The 21,809-nt window shown below is 34.7% G+C and overlaps 1 protein-coding gene across 23 annotated transcripts in view; it reads right to left on the bottom strand.

Moving 5' to 3' along the window:
- EHMT1 (euchromatic histone lysine methyltransferase 1) overlaps positions 1 to 21,809 on the bottom strand; it is a 300,206-nt gene that overhangs the window by 114,353 nt on the left and 164,044 nt on the right. For 15 of the 23 annotated variants that reach the window (XM_072633192.1, XM_072633191.1, XM_072633200.1 and 12 more), the window contains 5 exons: positions 14,793 to 14,950; positions 14,220 to 14,408; positions 12,355 to 12,435; positions 10,718 to 10,838; positions 7,647 to 7,778 (listed from right to left, as the gene is read on the bottom strand). In XM_072633192.1, the coding sequence (XP_072489293.1) occupies positions 7,647 to 7,778; positions 10,718 to 10,838; positions 12,355 to 12,435; positions 14,220 to 14,408; positions 14,793 to 14,950 (681 nt within the window). The remainder of the gene's footprint in view (positions 1 to 7,646; positions 7,779 to 10,717; positions 10,839 to 12,354; positions 12,436 to 14,219; positions 14,409 to 14,792; positions 14,951 to 21,809) is intronic. The other 8 variants (XM_072633195.1, XM_072633188.1, XM_072633207.1 and 5 more) reach the window with 4 other exon arrangements.

Raw genomic sequence — 21,809 nt, 5'->3', positions numbered from 1 at the left:
TGACCTTTTAAATATTCTCTCTTCCACTGTTTTGAGAGATACCCCATAAACCTGCTTCTCCTGTCCCTATATCCACCCCCTCTTTTTTAGTTTCCTTCACTGGTACCTAATCCTATTCTCAGCTTTGTATTTTAAGTGCTACCCACAAGTTTATCCTGTAACATGCTTTTTGTTCTTCAAAGTTATCAATGACTTCTCCCTCACCTCCCCCCACTTACCAAATACTAATTGATTCTACCTCTCCAATGTGTGACACTCATCCCTGACTCTCTATTACCAAATATACCCTAATATACTACAAGTTGAACAGAGTACTGCCAGATTCTTATCATATTTTTTCAACCCTAATCTCTATTTCCTCTAGTTCATCCTTCATAATGATGCTTAAATAATAGTTTTATAGACCTAGTCATAGCACTCTCAAAATAAAATAATTACAAAATTTCACATCTGGGAGAGACCTTAGTGACCATGCAGTATAACCCATCATCATAAAAGAAACCCCACTACCCACTACCACACATCTGATAAGTAGTCATCCAATCTGTGCTTGAAGATTTCCAATCCCAGGGAACTACCTTCTTCCTGTGCAGCCCATTCTACTTTTAGAATGCTCTAAATATTAGGAAGTTTTCCATGACTGAGTATATATGTACCTCTCTACAACTTCCACCCTTTGCTGTTAGCTCTGTCCTTTGGGACCAAACAGAACAAATTTAATACCTTTTCATCATGACAATCCTTCAAGTACTTGAAGATAGTTATCACTTTCCTCCAGTCGTCTTTTTTCAAACTTAAACCTCCCCATTTCCTTCAGCCAATAAACTTGTAGGATGAACTCAAGGTTCTTCACTACAGTGATTGTTTTCCTCTAGAAACTCACTATATATATTCCAGGTATGGTCTGACCATGGGAGACTATCATGTCCCTGTTCCCGGAAACTATGTTTAACATACATTAAGTATTCCTTGATAAAAATGGCTTTTTAAGCTATCATTATCACTCAGCTCATCATAAGCTTACAGTTCATTAAAATTCCAAGATCTTGTCAGAAAAAGTTATCTGTCCAACCATTCCTCCATCATCTTGTACTTATGAAATGCACTTCTTAAACTCAAATGCAAAACTTTAATTTATCTTCATCAAATTTCATTTTGTTACATTCAATAAAATGCTTTAATTTGTAAAGATCAAAAACTACTTAATAAACCCTTACTATGTATGTGCTAAGCACTCTGTTAAGTCTGCAAATCTGATAAGATTGTCAACTATGCCTTTATATAGGTTGTTGATGAAAAAATTTAAAACACCACAGAACCAAGCAAAAGATACCTGGTACATTCCACTAGAGACCTCCTTTCAAGCTGACATGGAACCATTAATGACTGCTCTTTTAATCTGGCTAATAAACTTCTTCTGAATTGATTTAATTCTACTATCATCTAACTCACAACAAAATACAATCAAAAATGGTCTCTTGTGCTGTACCCAATACCTATAACTTTCTTCCTCTTCTTTACTGGTTTAATTCCTTTTCTTTTAAAGTCTAACTCAAGCTTGACTTTCTCCTAGGAGTTTTTCCTGAAACTACGCTCCTCTCCCAATGCATATTTTCAAGGTTCACAGTACACTTGTATCTAATCCTCCTACTAGACCTCTTCCACTCTACCAAGATGCCTCCATCCTTTTGCAAATAAGCAAACAAAGTCACACTGCTTATTATTGGCAGACAGTTTAAATTTAGGATGCTCTTGATCTTGTGATGGTAAAATACCAAGTAGGGAAAAGGTTGAGATAAGAGGTCTGGTTAATCTACATTACCTTATTATCTGTATCTTCATGAATTTTTTGATTCAAAGCTATGCCTGAGAGTTCACTAAGATGTCGATAGCTCAGGAAGGTTTCTTTTCCCCCTCACTAACATTTTCATATTGGAATCCACTCCTGAAGAACAACCATACACCTGACCAATTATGTACAGAAATGTTCAACAAATAACTATCCCAATCAGCCAGTCATCTTGTCCTGCTTTTTAAATATAGTTTCTCCACCACAAGCTTATCCAAACCTGCAACATCAATGATAAATTCCATGTTGGTTACTCCCAAATCCACAATTTCATTTCCTCAGTTCTAGCGGCCGCTAGGACCAGCACTTACATGATCCACTAGATCCTTAAACTCAACATCCTTTATCCCAACCCTCTAGATATCCACATTTCTATTGGTGGTAGTAACATTCTGATAAGCTTCAAAACCTAAGTGTCAGTTTTGATTATTCCTTTGTTTTTATAACTTAAATTCAATCAGTCTCCAGAATTATTCACCCCTCGTGAAGAAACATTAACTATGTAATTACTATTCTAAGGAGATTTTGTCACTCCTGTAAGAATTACTTCTTCTTTTACTTTGCCAGTGATAAAGGACTCATCCTAAGGAAAGTTTTTAAATTGTTCTTAATTTACAAAAATCCACAACTAGTATTATTTTCTCTCCCTCCTATCTCCTCTTCTACCTTCCCAAAAAGCTACCATTCATGTAACAAATATGCATAGTAAAGTAAAACAAATTGCCACACCAGCCATGTCCAAGACAGACAGACACAGATAGATAGATCTAGATTTGTAGACCTATATCTACATAGATATATATTAATTTACCCAGAGTCCATCACCTCTTTTTGTCAGTAGGTAAGCAGCGTGCTTCATCATGACTCTTATAGAACTGTACTGAGGTACTACATTGATCAGAGTTCTTAAGTTCTTTAAAGTTGTTTTTCTTTACATTGTAAACTCCCAGTTCTGTTCACTTTACTCTGTATCAATTCATATGTCTTCCCAATTTTCTCTAATTCTGTTCTCTCCAACTACAACAGTACTTCATTACCTTCATATATCATATTTTATCCTGCCATTCCTCAATTGATATGCACTCTCTTAGTTTCTAGTTCTTTGCCATCAAAAAAAGAGGTGCTATATTTTAGTATATATGGGTTCTTTTCCTCTTTCTTTGATCTCTTTGGAGTACAGGTCTACTTAGTTATAACAGAACTGTTAAGTCAAAGAATATGCAAAAAAGAGTAACTTTTTAGTCATTTTTGCTTTCAAAATTGCTTTCAAAAACAATTATACCAATTCAGAGCTACACCAACAGTACACTGGTGTACCTTTTCCCCTGAAACTCTAAAATTCGTATATTCCTCTTTTGTTTGATCAACTCTGCCAATCTGATGGATGTGAGATAGAACCTTAGAGCTAATTTAATTTGCATTTTTCTAATTATTAAGTGATTTGGAACATTTTTTCATACAGCTATTAATAGTTTGGATTTCTTCCTTCAAAAACTAACTCTAAAACAAAAAAACTAACTCTATCTATGCTTTGATAATCTATCAAATAGGGGATAGGTTTCATTTTTATAAGTTAGAACTATATACATATATATATACATACACAATGCATACGGATATGGATGTATGTGGCTGTGTCTTGTAAATAAGACAGGGCAGATGATCTTAACTTGGAGTTCATGAACTCAGGTCTTGTTTTTTTAAAAAATATTTTGATAACTGTATTTCAAACTGGTTTGCTTTGTAACTCTACGTATTTCACTTTATGTATTTAAATATATTATTCTGAAAAGGGATCCAGACTGCCAAAGATGTTCAAATAGCAAAAAAGATGAAGAACCTCTTTGCTTTCACCCTATTTCAATATCAAACAATCCTAGAAGGTTAAAGCTGGTAGGGTCAAATACACATACAGCAATTTCTCATTGTACAGATGGATAAACTGAAGACTAGAGAGAAGTTGACTTGTTTAAAATTACACTGTGAACCATAGGCAGAATAACTCCTACACTTGCCCAGATTAGGTTTTTGGCTATTAGTCAAAAAATAATATGAGTCAAAAACTTGTTTTATTTTAATTAAATCTACATTTTATTGAACAAACTTTTATTCTCAAATCTAAAGGAAACTTATGTAATGTAGTGGTGATTCTTCTCATGTATGAGTTGTGCTAGATAGCTATTGAGGTGCCTACCAACTTGATAGTGATCTGTGAACTACATAGGGTAAAACAGTAATGGTTCTGTTTACTCCATCCAGATCTGTGGGAAGCAGGCAGAGTGGACAAAGGTCAGAAGACAAATAAAATTTTGTTCCTCTATATATGATTTAGGAACTCAAAAGCATTTAAAAAGCAAGTTATATGTCCTTTAAAACTATGACTCATTAAATGTCAGTTGATATACATGGAGCCACACAAAAATGTTACTTGTGAAATCATCAGAGATATTAATGACTACAAGACCTATCATTTTCTGCCACACTCCACAAAGAATCTTTAAAAACAAAAATCACAATATAACACTTACAAGATCCATATCAATTAATCATTTATTAATTGTGAATGGTAAGTTTTTATTAGGGAGGATGTGGCATAGTAGATAATTGGTTTTGGAGTTAAGAAGACATGAGTTTCTGACATTTAATGAAAGTGGTGGTCTTATCTCTGAGCCCCAGAATTCTGTTAAGACCCTAAGTTATTGAGTAGATAGATGCCAGTCTCCATTAGTAGTTTCTTCATCAAGAGGTTCTCTATATCCAAGAAATAACAGACCCAGTTCTATCCCCAAAAGGTAGTACAGACTTCATCTACTGGAATCTTGATGCAGACACAGCTTGGAATAACCTCTCTAAAATGATTATAGCAAATAACAGATAAGTCTGAAAAGATCAGAAGTCTGGTCACCTCTAGAATCTTACCCTGCAAGCATGGTCAAGGATTCACAATACTAGCCTTCCAGTGATGTATAACATAATTTCAATAAGACAAACTAGAGATCTTACCAAGAGGAGGCAAATTTGATCTTATTATCAATAAGACTTGGTAAGATGAGATCCATGGCTGGAATATGGCTCTAAAAATTCATTATTCATAATAAACAGAATAGACAAATGAGTAGAATGAAATAACAATGTATACTGAACAGATATGCCAACATGAAGAAATCTAGGAACCACAAGATAAAAGCAGGACAGACAGAATCTGAAAGAAGATCTATTGAGGCAAAAATAGAAGTAATACTACAAGACTACCTAGACAGAAAGAAGAAATAAAAGAAGAATTTGGGGAACAAATTTTGAGCCTGGAAGAAAGGGAATGATGAGGAACATGAAGATTTGGAACATCTGCTAGAATTCTTTCTGGCAAAAGAAGAGTAGATATGTTCTTAACAACTTACTGATGATTTTATCCTTCGAAAAGCAGAGGAACCAGTGAGGGGGAGATTCTAGTTAGGATCTTATTCTTACCAACAAAGAAAACTGATTGCAGGGACAAAGTGTACTATTCTGTGATACAGGATTTCAAGAAAGTCAGAAATAGTTTATCAAGCATTATAGATTTTTGGATAAAAGATTTCAAAGTATTCATAGAAATCATGGCTAGAAACCTTGATTTAAAATTCCAGAATGAAGTCCAAAGATGAAATTTTGAAGACATAAAGTGAACAATTCCAATAAACAGGCAAAGGAGATATTATTTAAAGAGTTTAATAGATATATGAGAATTTACCAACCAGCATAAATTCTAAAAGAAATTACAAAGGAGGAAAGCAAGGGCTGGCAAGAAAACATGAAGTTAAAACTATAGAGTAATCCTGTAAGAATAGTGTCAGAAATGCTAAGAACAAGCCGAGTAAAGTAAAGGATAAGAAATTTTTTAAAAAATCTATATTGGAAAAGAAGAGAATGAAGAAAGAGTTAAGATCCCTGCTTAAGGGAGATGTAACAATGAAAAGAATAGAGAAAGGGCACAGATCTCAAGTCTAATTTGGCTCATATTTTCTCTTGCAAGGGGAAAGATCTGTAAAGTATGAAACATAAAAAAAGGAATGGTTAATAGCTTAAGCTAAGTACAAAGATAATAGTAATAATGGCAATAATAATAATAATAATATCATCATCATATGTATATGGTACTTTAAGGTTTACAAACAAAAAGTTACCTATGATGAGTTCAAGTCACCTGGCAAATATGAACTGCATCCTCAGGGACTGAATGAATAGGCAAATGTGATTACTGAGCCACTGAGAGGGATCGCCAGTAGATTGTGACGAATAAGAGAAGTGCTAGAGAATTGGAGAAGGGCAAATGCTGTCCCAATTTAACAACAACAGTGTGTTTGACTCAGACTCCTACCAATATTCTAGGATGCATTAATAAAGGAACTGTCAGTGAACATGTAGAAAAGGAAGTTGTGATCAAATGGAGCTAGCACTACTTCATTAAAAGCAATCCATGCCAGACTAACAATTTCCTTTTCTAACAGAATGGCCTAATGGGTAGAAAACTGGCCTCAAAAATGTCAAGGGCATTACCATACTTTAGCTAACTAAATTCACATTTTTAGTGTCATCTCAATCTACGTAACCAGTAAGATACCAAATCTCATCTCTTCTCCCTCTACATCTCTCCTATCTGTCCGCTTCTCTCTACTTACACAGTCACCTGAGCTAGGACACACGACCATCTGCCAAAGTGTTTTTCCTAAAGGTCTCATCTTATCTTACCAGTCACCAAACTGAATAAATTCAGGAAATTTCTATTGATCCTAAAGGATCAAATAGCATGTATATAATATAAAAACAAGAAAATATACACATATTAGAGTGCAAAATCAAAAAAGTCTGTAACAAACACTAGATGACTACTGAGGTCTCTTTCCAAAGCTGAAATTATGATATTGTGACAGGATCCTGACTCAAAGAGAAGTCAGCATACCAACAATATATACAGTGAAATACATTGAAGGCCCCCCATTTATGTCACTTCAACATATGTTCTACTGTCACGAGCACAAAAGAAGCCTAAAAAAGAGACTGTACCAATCATCAAAAGAACTCTTATACTGCAGAATATGCCTGAATAAGAAGTTTTATATTATCTGCAGTCTGTATTAATAGACACCAATAAGGTCATCCATCTACCTATCCAGCTATTCATATATCATCCTCTATTATAAAATACATCTAAAGTTTAATAGGACTTTTATTTATACATGTGCTACTACTATACTGAAGAGAACAACTGCAGTTACAGGGTATGTCTAAAGAATAAAGGTTTGCACTATCAATGCACACTTTTAATGCAGAGCATACCTAAGGACTAAGCATTGTTTAACTCTGCAGTATCAAAATAGACTTGATCCAATTAGCACTACAAACAAAGGGGTTACATGTCATGGAGTCCAAAATGGTATCTAACTATGCTTCTACTGACATATTCTAAATTTAAAAACTGCTTGTTACTTTGAGATATCAAATTAAAAATGTGTATCTTTATAATAAAGAACTGTAGGACACTATGAAGGCACTGTCTGATCTTGGTTGAAATGCATGTGCTTCAATGATATCCTTCTCAGTTACCTTTAATTTGGGATTATTCAGTTGAGAGTTTATAGTGAACCGAGAAAATAGGTTTTATGGTATATCTGTCCCTATTCATTCACCTTTAAGAGATGAATCTCATCAAATCCTCCTATTAATATCCACCAGGGGGCATCATCTTAATACAGAGAAGAAACTAGGCAAACAAAGAACCAAAATGGTACATGGCCATATTTAGAAAGCTGACACTCACCTTCTGATTGTGAAGATAAAATGCCCTTTACTCGGAGATCCAGAGAATCCAGAGAAACCTCCATATAGTCCATACTATTTTCCTGCCCAGCTTGTCCTGTGCTTCCCAAAGATGACTTGTATGTTTCAGTACCTATATTTAAAATGCATGTACATATATGCACATATTCATAAAAGCAAACACTGCGTATACATGCAGGCCATATCCATTATGAGTAAAAGCAGTATAAAGGCCATGTTCACAATAGTCTATTAAAATCAACATAAATAAAAAACCTAAGATACTACAAAATATCTGAGCATATTATAGTCATTTACTTATTTCTTTTCTTAGATGTGCAAATTTTCCATTTCATTAAATTATATAAAAAGAAAATTAAGCAAAAAATATAAGCACTGACATGCAGAAACACCTTTCACTGCAACTATAACAGCTAGATGATGTAATCACATACTAGGGTAAATCGGGAGGAATCCAGACCACTTAAACTTTTGTAAGGAATTTTTTAAAAGAAAAAAACCCACTTGACTTTTGGATTTTGAAGGTCAAGGCTTGCAGTTAATAAAGCAGCTTCCAGCTTTATAATAATAAGGAATAAATGCAGCTGAATCAAAGCCCCAAACTTGCAGACCAATCAAAAATCCTTGCATCAGATGAAATCATAATCATTTTATGGAAAAAAAAAGAATACAGATGAGGAAAGGGGGCATTTTACTACTTATTCATCTGACAAAAGAGGTCGCCTTAGGAAGTGCATCATTAGGGAAAGAGATAAGACCAACAATGGGATTGTGAAAGAAAAGCACCCCTGCTCCAAACCCCAAAGATTCCAAGACATTAAAAGGTTTTATTTTTGGAAAATCAGACTCTGAAACACAAAATCTTGTTACTTTCAAGCTAAGAGGACTCAATAACTGGCCAGTGGTGATATTCTCTATAGGGACCAAACAGAAGCACATATAATTCCATGGGATTAGAATTACTGACCAAAAAAAGGAGGAAATAAATGCATATCCTTCACCGTGGTCTTTGTAATTAAGGAAGACAAGGTAGACTGGACTCAAGTGAATCTTTCTAGGTAGTAAAAGCCATTCAGTAGGCCTTGTGGTAAATGTAAAATTCACAAGGTAAAGAAGTAAACATACTAAATGTCCATAAATGCAAAGAACAGGATGGAGTAGATTAATTTATAAGATATTAATCAATTAACTGTTGCAACAAGGAGAAATAATTCAGAACCAGAAGTAACAAAAAAGTATATGTGTAGGCTTTGTAACTCCACTATTATGTATGTAGTCTCAGTGGCTATCCAACCAGCTAATAGGGCAGAGGCGTACATATTACTGTGTTACACAGACATAGATACTCCATACCAAGAAAGAAAATAAGGCTGTGCTAGTTCACAGCATGAATGAAGCTTTTCCTACTACCAAAAGTTAAAAATAGAGCATGTGATCCAGCTCCAATATTTTTCAAACCCAAAAACCCTACATAAGAGGAAAACTCCATTCCAAAGGTCAACCTTTCACCTTGAATATACAAATATGTCAAATTCATATCAAATGATAAAATGTCAACAGGTAATGAGAAAATCAACCTTGAGATGACCCTAGTGAGAAGGCATGAGTACCCGGGTGTCTAAAAGGAGATTCAGCCCTTACAGTCTTGTAACCTCTGGAAGTGGTGATTCTAAGAAAACATATAACATGAAAAACTGGAGCTGCTGCTAATACTTCTATATCACTTCTTGTTACTATCATCTTAAAACAAGTTCATTCACTGTAACTACTCTAGCAAATTTGCTTCTAAATTAGGAGCTACAGTCCCAAAAGAATTTATACACACACAGCACTGAATATATAAATGTGTAGGTTCATATGAATAAGCCTGTATGAAATCTGTGAACTTAAAAGTAAACTTTCATATTATAGCACAAATCATTAATAAGATCTAAAAAATAAACATAAAAATTACTGAATCAATTCAGACATTTATTAAATACTTGAAGCATAAAAAGCACCATAATCAGATTGTGTGTGTGTGTATCTGCAAACCTCAGAGCACTATATAAATGATAACCATTACTATTTTTACTATACCACCTCTTTCTATATAATTCATAAAGAAGCCAATTTAGGATCTCAGATTCTACTCCCCCCAACAACACCCATTCACATGGAGGGATGTGCAGATGGAAGAAAAAGATGAAACAAAAAGAAGAAACAAATATAGCCCTTTTACAGACATCCGCTGGAACAGAAGGAAAAGGGAACAGAATCTTCCACTTCTTAGATATACAGTAACTCTTCATAGAACTGGATGATAAAAACTGAATTAAAGATAGTTACTATAAAGAATTAGTGCTACATGCAGCATACCTGGGGAGGCGCTGACAGAGACCTTTCTTACATGGTTTGTTTTTCTGAACAAGAAGAACAAGGAGTGATATGAATTATCAACAAGAGATGTGGCCTATTGGGCCAACTGTATCAACAAGTAAGAATATCACACCTTTTTGGGCTTTCTATAGAGACACCTTTTTAAAACTCATGTGCATGTGTGCCCACACATATATGCCTTCTTAGCTTCTTCCCAATTATAAAAAGAAAGTACATCGGCAATCCCATCCAATTGGGGGAGGGCACAAGCACTGGGGATAATAATATGGGCAATTTTACTTCCTCTCTACCCTAAACAACTCATGAAAAGTATCTCTGGGCTCTCTGAAGTATGGAAACCTCAGAAATATTCCAGTGCTAAATTTTAACTGTTAAGTAGCCACAAAGAGCATATCCTGACAAGGCTCTTCAGGTCTTTTACACTTAACATTAATTTTGTAAGAAAAATACGTCTTTTAGAATTCACTCTTCAAAGTTCTGCAGAAGTAACTACGAATGTGCTTGGACTTCCTTGCTTCAATTAAATAATCTTTACTCTTACAACTGCTTTTAAGAAAGGACAATTTATCATTCATATTCATATTCAACACACAAGGATTAGACAGGGGGAAAATACCACCTTTTAAGACTTGAATTTCAGTTTCTTAAATACAAACTTCCAATAAATTGTACCTAAGACATTGCTTTGTTTCTTTTTATTCCTCCTCCTCCTTTTCCTGGTTGGCTTAATCCATGGGCTATCTATCTTTCCTTTCCGTTTCAGAAGCTTCTTCTTAATGCTAGATTCTGAACTCTGGAGAATCAAAAGAGAATTTGCATACAAAATAAAGTGTTAGCAGCAAAATGGTCCAGCAAATTTGATCCCTTTTCCCCACTCTACTCCAATTCCATCCTTCCCCCCCACCCCCTCAAAAAAAAAAAAATCAATCTTATCTCTTCAAAGAAACCCTTTAAATCTCTCTTTCTCAAATGTCTTTCTGGTTCAAGAACTTGAATACACACCATTTGTATCTTTAATGACAGGCTACATTACCCCAAATCTAGCATTTTTAGAGCCAGACAAAAACAGTACAAATTATGACTTAAAAACTTTAGTTTATTTTAATACCAAAAATTTTTTAGTTAAAAGTTCATATACAGAACAAGTAAACCTCCAATATCAAGTCAAGATTAAGCATTAACCATGTATTTTTATTCTTCTTATTCTAAAGAAGGAAAATAATCAACACCTACTAATGGCCAAATGAATGCTCAATACAAAAAATCTTAATGAAGAGGGTCACAATTTATTTACAATGTAACAAAATTATAGTACTTCCATGCAATTCAACAAATAATTATTAAGTGCAAACTGTATACAAGGCATAATGCTAGGTGCTTGATGTCATCCCTTACTTCAACTACAAAATCCTTACTAAAACAACATAAATTAAAATTCCCTTTCTGGTCCTCCCCAAGCCCAAGAAAAGTTCATTTTAGCATATAATAAGATGACGCAATGTGTTGTTACAGATATAATAATTTAGGAGAACAGTTTCAAGAACATTAAAAACAGAAACAGCAAAAATTCCCCACCACTTCATGAGAAAATTCTAGATTCAAGGCTGAAAGGGACTTCAGACATCATCTAATTCAACCCTTATTTCACTTGAGTAAACAGGCTCAGAAAAGGAAAGTGACCTGCCCAAGGTCACAGAAGGATCAGTGGCAGAAAAAGGATGTGCCCTCAAAAGTTGTACTCTTTCCATGCTACCACAATGCACCACCCTCCTTCCTTATACACAAAGGAAATGAGCTATTCTGTGACTCCCATCAGAATCCCACCAGTTCATTATAGTGAAAAAGAAGATGAAGCCACACATACCATCCAGCAGGAGGTATGAATGAATGGTTAAGACATAAGATAATGGAACCTTACTAGCAGTACTAAGTGTATCGGAGCTACAGTGAGGATCTTCCACACAAACACTTTATCCAGTAACTCACTGTTTCCAAAGCAATAACAGAAACAAGGGGCTCTCAAAAATAATGTCAATAAAAGAACACCAGATCAACACTCCCAAGCTGGAAAGGATTTAAGCAAAAGTCTAGCAATGACCAGGTACAGGCCATGTTTGCAGAGATTCATTACCAGATAGCTGATGACCATGTAGAAGACTTTTTGGCCACAGGAAATAATGAAACAGTGTACTATGGCATGAAGGGATAATGATCATTCAAGACAGCACTATCAATACTAATGAAATCACTTTTTTTTGAATCACTTAATTGCTATTACAAAGGCAAGAATGAAATACTGCGTCTCTTACCAAATCAGATTCATCCCCATCTTCCTCTTCCTCCCCAGATTCTCCAGATTCTTGCTCCTCTTCAGACTCCCCATCTTCCATCTAAAATTACCATACAATCAAGAGAAAAGATTCAATTCAATTCAAAATTTATTAAATATCTATCGTGTATGGGCACTATGACTGGTGATAGAGGAAAATCCAGGAGATAATGAACTAAGACTAACCTTACTAGTGCTCATGGCTTCAAAAGACATGAAACCTCTTTGCCAATTCTGCTCACTACCTAAAGAATAAGCTAAGCTAAAAGCAATTTTACTTTTTAACTTTTAATTTATTAAAAAATATAATTCATTAATATAATAAGAGACCCAATATTTCTACCTGCTAATATGGATTCCCATGCTTCCTTTCCCCAAGAATTCACCCTCCTTACCAACTTAAAAGAAAAACAACAGTGTTTGCCTTGAAAGAGCTTAAATTATACTGGGAAGTAGGGAGGAAAGAAAAGCACAACACAACATGTACACAAATTTGTAGGTACAAAAAAATACATAAAATGAATACAAAGTAATGGAGAGGGATGAGGATAGCATTGATAACTGAGGGAATCGAGAAAGGCACCTTGTAAGAGGTTGTATAGAAGGTGAATCATAAAAACAGCAAGGAATTCCAATATAAGTATTCTGGGCATTGGAGACTGTATACACGAACAGAAGCGGAAGACGGAATGTCATAAGAAATTACACATCTGGAGCTGGAATGGACTTTAAGAGATCATGTGGTCCAACCCCATTTTTTACAGATGGCAAAACTGAGGCCCAGAATATTTTAGTGCCTTGCATAAGATTATAGGACCCAGGAATTGAACTGAGGTCCTAAGTAGGTCAGTTTAGTTGAAATGTGTAGTACATCAAGATAGTTATATAAAATTGATCTAGAAATATGGAGTAGAGTCAGAATGTAAAGGACTATAAATGACAAACTGCACAATTTGGATTTTATCCTAGGAGCTTCTTGAACAAGGGAATGACAATATCAGGCCTCTGTTTTAGGAATATCAATTTAGCAGATAAGTGGAAAACAAACTGGAAAAAGGAGATTCAGAAAAAATGGAGATCAATCAGGAGATAATTACACACCAGAATTATCACCTAATTCATTTTAAAAACTAACAGAAAACAATCTTAATGCCCAAAATCCAACAAATTCAGAATTCACTGACAAAATTAATTTTTCTGGCAAAAAATATTATAAAGTTTTACAATATTATAAATTTACAATTATATATTATATTATAAATAAAATGTTATAAATTTATTTTCAAAGTGATTTCATTTTTCCATCTACAATCAAATTTCCCACAGGGATTAGGAAGAGAAGGAGACTATGCCAACATATCCAGGAAATATGGAGCTAAGTTGTCAAATCATTGACAAATATCCGTTAGCTGGATGAACTATCTTCACCAAGTCGAAAAACAATTGACCTACTATGACCATGTTTCAGAAATAAAGGAACAGAAGGATCCTACATAGTACATATTTAGAATGCCATCTCTTCTTTAGAATGTGAGCCAGATCAAGACAAGAAATGCTTCACTTGTGTCTCAGTACCTGCAACACTTAGCACAGTGTATGCTGGCACAAAATAAGAACTTAAGAAATGTCTGCAGATTTACTGATCGTGCAGAAGAAGACATCTCTGTAGTTCTGATTAAAAAAGGGAAAATAAAACACCAAAATTCCAACTAATAGCAAAAGATAAAGAAAACTTCAGTGACCTTAAAATGGCTTATCCCTAGTCAATCTGCTAAGTTCATGGTGACAAACTTCCAGAAAATACTGTCAAATCTGCACTCCACATTTCAATTGTTTTTAAAATACCTTTTGGGCCCGATCAATTTCAGATATACTCTCTTTAGAGATCCTATTGTCTTCTACAGGAAATGTAGGGGTTTGCTCAGATCCATGATCTTCATCCTCTTCCAAGTCATCAGAGTCATCCTCTTCTGAGTCAATGTCTAAGCTCTCTCCATTTACATGAAGGGTACTATCACCTACATCCTTCTCACTCTGAAACATGACCAGGGAAACATTATCAAGGTGAGCAGTATCACTGAACATTTTACCCAGCCATGAGCAAACCAATTTTTTTCCTGATAAAATGAAAATTCTGAAACTTCACAGAAAGGAGAAATAGAAAGCTAGCACTGGATCAAAAACTAAAATTTGCCATATTATTTGAATGGCCACCCATGAAGGACATAATGACCCACCTAGACACAGTCTTCTGTGTCCTGTCCTTTCTAACAGAACAGCATGAAACATATAGCTTAACAAGCTATCACCATCACTTAGGTTCTCACAGGATGCCCTCATCACGACAGGACTGGAAACATAGCACCCTTTGTTTTTCCAATAAGCACACGAGGCAAGTACCTCACACGTCACCCTCACCTTGGTGCCCACAGTGGAATGAGCTATGCTCTTAAACATCTCAATCACCGTCCTCTGCTTTAAAACTTTGGTCTTTTTCTTAGGAACCAGGCTGTAGGTTCCCATTCTCCGTTTTTTCTTCCGAGATACTGCAGCTGCTAAAACAAAAGGCAAGCAAGCTAAAAAAAAAAAGCCAAAAGGGGAAGAACAGAAAGAGAGAAGAAGGAAATACTATTCAAACATTTTTTAAAGATAGATGACAGTTAATAGAATGATCACCAAAATCATCATGAAATACTATTTAAGCATGTTCAATACCTTTAGGGAAACCATCTGTAATTACTACTGTAAGTTACATACCCTTCTTACTTGTTTGGTTTACAAATTGTACCTAAATGAACAGAAGCTCTTTACTTTACACCTACCTTAAAAACGGGGGAAATGTAGCATAAGAATCATACAACATGTCAGTAGCAAGATCCAAAAAAACTGGAGCCTTCCCAGGCTGAACATACTATACACCGTAATCCATGAACAGTTTTTATTCATTTCCAAAATGGGTAGATAAAAAACACTCCTGTTAAAGGCAAGATCATACTTTGCCTTTGCCCATCACCCTTTTACTCATTTATTCAGTCTTCCCTTACTACTTGAAGAGGTAGGGAAAAGGAAAATGTGGGTGTGGGGGGAGAAAAGAAAATCAGTTAGTTTACTGGTCAATGAATGATGCACAGGATGAAGTAGGGGCCTAAAAAAGGAAAAAGCAAAAATTATCCAACGTTTAAAAGCAAAAAGACATTATGATGATATTTAGCGCTTACTTAGTGCCACACTCTGGGCTACAATGAAGATAATTACATTACGAACTAGAATCTGTTGCAAAGAATAAAAGAACAATGAAATTCTACAAAGGACTTAACAATACCCTTAAAACAAAATTAAAATACACCTTGATACTTGGTGACATCAACATAAAAGTGTGCAGAAAGAAGAAAATGACAAAAAAAAAAGTTGGAAAATATGGATCAGGATTAGAAATCAAAGTCTCAGATTTATAGACTACTCAGAAACTTCCAGCCTGTATAACAAGGCTTATTTCTTTTAAGAAGAAAGTAGCAAGATACAAGACAAGGCAAGAACAAAACATCACCAAGAAAAAATAACTGTACAGGATATAAATATATTGTAGGAAATAAATTATTGTAGGAAAAAATTATAGAAGTCATTTCTATATAAGCTATCTGTGTATAATCAGAACATCAACTAGTTACAGCAAATATAAAAATCAATACAACATTAGAAGATTAAAGATGAGAAAAACACGATGAAATTACAACAGCTAACTGATTATTCAATCTAGCTATTAACTCCTGAAACATGGGAAATGGATAAAGGATAAGGAAAAAAGTAAATGACACTGCTGATAACCACCATTTCCTAGAGAAGTTTAACCAGTTATATGATCAAGAGTCTCAGAACTGAATCAGCCAAACTCAATCTCCCTGACAAGCAAAATTACTGACTCTTACTATTTCTGTGGCCTTAGGGAAGTCATTTAACCTCTCTGGGCCTCAGTTTCCTAATTTGTAAAATGAGGGAATTGAACTAGTTACTAGACAGTCTCTAAGGTACCATCCTGCTTGAGATCAATGATACTATAATCTTATAGCAGTCAATAAAAGCAAAAATTTAATGTACAAACTTATTGGCAAACCACGAAGGAGGGCAAATCATTTAATTTTTTCAGTGCTCCATATAACTCTTCAGATTTTAAGCTGCAGAAGAGCTAAGGATCTGCATTAGTTAAGGGAGTCTCCTAATGTCCCTATAGGAAAACACAAAGCAAACAAACAAACATTATGGAGGAGAAGAGCAGAAAATTGCATGAGAAAAAGTGCTTTCCAAAAATGCAAAAAGTGATGGAGGAGAAAAGGAATCTGCATCAGCATGAAATACAAAAAATGCAGATGATCTCAGGAACACTTATAGATGAAGTTTTGAGGATAACAAATAGGTAAGGGTACAAATTTGTCAATGATTCTCTAGTGATTTATTCTCATCATCAACAATAGTGGGTGGAACCACCACATAAGGACATAGATCTCTAGAATTAGTATACCATATGAAGTAGAAATTTCACTATAAAAACACATTAGAAATTTTTTAAAGCACTGAAATCAGTTTTCAAAATATCTCAAAGAGGAGAAGAATCAACATTTTTAAAAATCACAGCCAAATAAAGAGACTGAGAGGACATTAAAATCTATCAATCTATACTTCTCCATATCTATAGACTTATGGGAAAGAACTACACATGCATTTCAGATAGTCTTAATAAAAATATGAGACAGAAAGTCAGATTTTTGCAAATGATTTTTTATAGTCAAGAATATTTTCAAAGACAAATAAATAACTGACTAAAACTACAGAGAATTCAAAATCTTAACACGTTCATTACTAGTTTGCATTAAAAAAAATTAACAACAGCAAACTGCAGCCTTAAGAGTTCCCCAAGAAGTTACCTTCTTGTTCAGGTGTTAATATCTTAGAAGCTTCCTGGAGATTTTATGCAACCATAAAATGGTCCTCTAATTATTAATATCAAATGTGCCATAAAATAATGAAACTTATGCTCACAAAAAAATTATTTACTAGTGTCATAAAGAATATTCTGAAAAGATTTCAAATGGAAGAAGTCCTCACCATGCAGGTGACATTAAGCCGATTACATCAAAGTACAGAACACTATATGTCCACAAAAATCAAATTAATTAATTTTTATTCAAAAGAAATAAACTTAGCAAGCTACAAAGGAAAACCTCAAAGAATGAAGAATGTCCATTGTCTAGAATTTGGCATGCATTTAGATGAACAGTCTACTGAATTAGTCAATCAGTATATGTATCTTAGACAACAAGACTTACACAAGGACAGTGACCTAGACTCAGAATCAAATAGAAGATTGTATTTAGAAGACTACAGAGGCATTTTGATAATCCCAAAATGTTCCTACACCTACACATGCACACACACACACACACACACACACCACCCCCACCACACCATGCTTTCATTGATGATATATGGTTGCAAACCATGTAACACTACTATCTCTGACAAATAAAAATTGCCAGTGACCTAACAGACAAGAGAAAGATACATTATGAAGATAAGTAGGCTGCAGCATATTGTTAACTATGATATACTTACAGAAAGCATAACAAAATATCATCAGAGATATACAACTGAAAAAGTGAACCAATTACACAGAGCAAGGGATGTCAAAGGGACAACCAGAATGTGGTCCTGGTATAAAGAAACATTTTGGGAGAAAAGAGATGTAGAGGAAAGCTTTGAGTCAATTGAGAAGATCATCTATAAAGGATTTGTCAAAGGACATAGAAAAGAATAACATGGGACAAGTGTGAATAGGTTGAGATCTGCATTTACATATATAAAATCACATAGCCATTGACGCTTTAAAATATTAGAAAATTGTACGAATGATTACTCTTTCACCTGAAAGACAGGGAGGACCATTCTACAGAATAACATTTTCAAAAACACACAGAAACTGATGGTGAACATTTGCTTTTTGACTTATATTCCAAATATTTAATGCCAAATTTTCTTTATATAGAGGTTACTAAATCAGTAATACATTTTCTTCAAACATCTTTCATGGGCTCATCAAGATATATGCTCACTCATTTCTTGTTGTCTTAGTTAACCTAGGATAAGACATGGTCAAAAGCAGTACATTAATAATCGCATGTTTTAACAGCTTGGTATGATGCTTGTCTAACATAGAATTGGTTCCAGGAAAAAAAATCGTTAATATTTAGTGTAACAGTATATGTTTAATATGATTAAGTGAATGGTATAAGACCCAGAAATTTAATTTCAAAGACCTCAATCTACAGTTCAGGCAAAAGTTTGATAATATTTTGAATCACAGGAATCTTAGAGATCATCAAGTTAACACCCTCAATTTATAGATGAGGGAACTAAGAATGAGAGGTTAATTGACAAACTAAATTCTAGCCAATTAAACTCAAAGTTTACAAGCAATAACTGGAATTGAACATAGGTTCTTGGTCTCAAAATCCAATACCCTTTCAACTTTACCACTTGGCACAATGATACCAACCAGGACTTAATAAGTGATGGGTGCTTTCACTGTCTTGTGTTATAGACAACATCAACAAGTTCTTGTTATAACAGTAATTTCTGCTGTTTAATAAAAATATTACAAAATTTATGAAAAATGAATTCCTAATTAAAGCAGCTGAACACAACTGATATCACAAAATACTACCTTTAATATGAACAAAAAGCAATCAATCAAAGAAAGCTGAGTTTAAAGTACAATTTGGTATCATTTAATACATAATTTTTATAAACCATAATTTAAGTTAAACCTAATCTTAGTCGGAGACTTGATTAGACTGGTTCTTATTTTTCCTAATTCACCAGAATACTTTCCTAGCATTCAGAAATCTCCTCCAAGTTGATCCTCCAAACTTCAGGATGTTGGTATTTACCAAATGCTTCCAACAAGCTGCTTTTCCTAGTTTACCTAGACACTGAAGCTTTGATCCACTACATTCTATGAAAATGAACTTTGCTTCCACAGTTGAGAACTGGGGAATGACTGAGCTTGCCAAACTCTGCCCATGGTATCTATTTGATGTCAGCTTATATATGTTGAATTGTTACTGGTACTTGCTTAGAATATCCCATTTTATAATAAATTACCCTAGCATCCCCTCCTTGCTGCAAACCATAATTCTTATGACTTAAGATTTAGGACAATTGGACTTTTTGTTCTACCCTTAGTCTGCAGAGTATGACGATTTGCTGGGGGGCGGGGAGGGGGGGAGAGGAATATTGTAAAAGGTCTACCCAGAACGAACAGATTACTAGTACATTTAGATAACTGTACTAACAAACTAGCATGTGAACATGGAGGGAAGGGACCTATTTTGGTAACACAGTTTATTTTTCTCAAATAAATGTAAAATCAACCACAGAAATGGCATGACTTTAGGTAAAGAAGACAATCTGGTTTCACTGAAACAAAGAACAATTTTATTGTCGTTTAGAGCCTCTTACTGAGTGACTCCTAGGTATAGTATAATTATTTCATAAATCAAAACATTCTTTTCTGTCACAATCAATCAGCCAATCAACAAGTATTAAATGTGTACTGTGTGCCAGATACCTCTCCTCCATAAATAGTAAAATAGAATGAATCTGAATACATATAAGTAAAGTGAACAAGTCTAGGCAAGAAAGCTCATAACTGGCTATTCCTAGTAGTAACTACTATTAGAAAGGTATACACTCATACAAACCAACAAACATTTTTAAAGTATTATTTTACTGTGTGTCAGGCATTGTACTAAGCACTGATAAAAATACACAAAAACAATCCATACCCACAATGATTATATTCTAATGAGGAAACGTACATATAAATCAATCCAGAATAAGTATGAAGAGGATAAACACAAATAAATATGAAGAAGTTAAATAAAGGTATTGAGGGAGTTTGAGGCGGGGGGAGGGGACAGAGAAACACTAGCAATCAGTAGAATGAGGAAAAGTTTCATGTAGAAGACGGTGCTTAAACTGAGCCCTGAAGGAAGATAGGGTTCCTCTTATGCAACAGAGGGAAAGAGAGATTATATTCCAGGTAAGGGTCAGAGCAAGGGGATGGGGCAGTGCAGCCTATACAAAGGCACAGAGGTAGGAAATACAGAATCGTTTGGCAAGATTGCAAAGTACTGAAGGGGGAATATGCAATGAGGATGGAAAATAGGCTAGCGTGGAGTTATAAAGGGCTTAAAAAAACTAAACAGGAATTTTAATGTGATTCTAGAGGCAAAAGGGTATCATTGGAATTTTCTGAATAGGGAGAGTGAGTGACATGGTCAGATCTGCACTTAAGGAAAATTATTTTGGCAACTACATGACGGAAAGATTATAGCAGGGAGAACTTTGAAGCAGGAAGAATTATTAAATGGCTGTTGAAGTAATCTAGGCAAGAAGAAATAAGGGCCTGAAGTAAAGTGGTGGCTGTGTAAGTAAATAAAGTGGATCTTACGTGAGGTGTTGCACAGATAGAAATGGCAAAAACTAGCAAGTGACTGGATATGTGAAGTCAGTGAAAGTAAAGGACTAAGAATAAAACTGAGATTATAAACTTGAAAGACAGGAAAACAATGGTACCTTCAACAAAAATAAATAAATTTGGAAGAGTGGTTGGCGGGAAGGAGGATGAGTTCTATTTTCCACACACTGAATTTGACATGCCTCTGGGGACAACTTCCTATTTGAAATGCCCAAGAGGCAATTGGTAAGGTGGAAATGAAGCTCAGGAAGAGAATGGGACTGGACACCCAGATCTGTGAATCCTTTGTAGCTCAGTGTCTGGCACAAAGTAACCACCATACAAATGCAAGCAATTATAATCTGTACTGTGATGATAATTAAAACATGGGAACTGATGAGGTTCTTAAAAGGAAGCCTAAGAACCCTAGAGAAAGAAGACAATCAGGGAGAGAGTTTTGAAGAACACTTATTAAGGAACATGGATGACAATCCAGCAAAAGAGACAGGAGGAATATAGTCAGGAAGAAAACTAAGGGAGAGGAAAATCATGAAATCCCAGAAGAGAACATCCAAGATCAGTGTCATGCAACAGAGAGAACAAGTAGGATCAGGACAGACAAAAGACCATATGAATTGGCAATTAAGAGCTTATAGGTAATTTTGGAGACAAAAGTTTCAGAAAAGTGATAAAGTCAGAAGAGAGAATACAAAAAGTTGAGGAATAAAAGGAGAGGATGTGAAAGCAACAAGTGTAAACAGTTTTTTTCTAGGAAACTGGTTGCAATAGAGAGGAAAAAGGTAAGGATTGTTTGAAGGGACAGCAGGTTCTAGTACTGCTTCAAGGAAAGGTCTTAAAGTTTCTCTTTCTAGTCTTTAAGTTAGCTATAAGACCCATTTCTTCTTATTCCCTAGCAATCTTTC

Source organism: Notamacropus eugenii, chromosome 1 (assembly GCF_028372415.1).
Source record: "Notamacropus eugenii isolate mMacEug1 chromosome 1, mMacEug1.pri_v2, whole genome shotgun sequence".
Lineage (NCBI taxonomy): Eukaryota > Metazoa > Chordata > Mammalia > Diprotodontia > Macropodidae > Notamacropus > Notamacropus eugenii.
The sequence above is the reverse complement of the archived record's forward strand: the minus strand, read 5'-3'. Positions and strand labels throughout refer to the sequence as shown.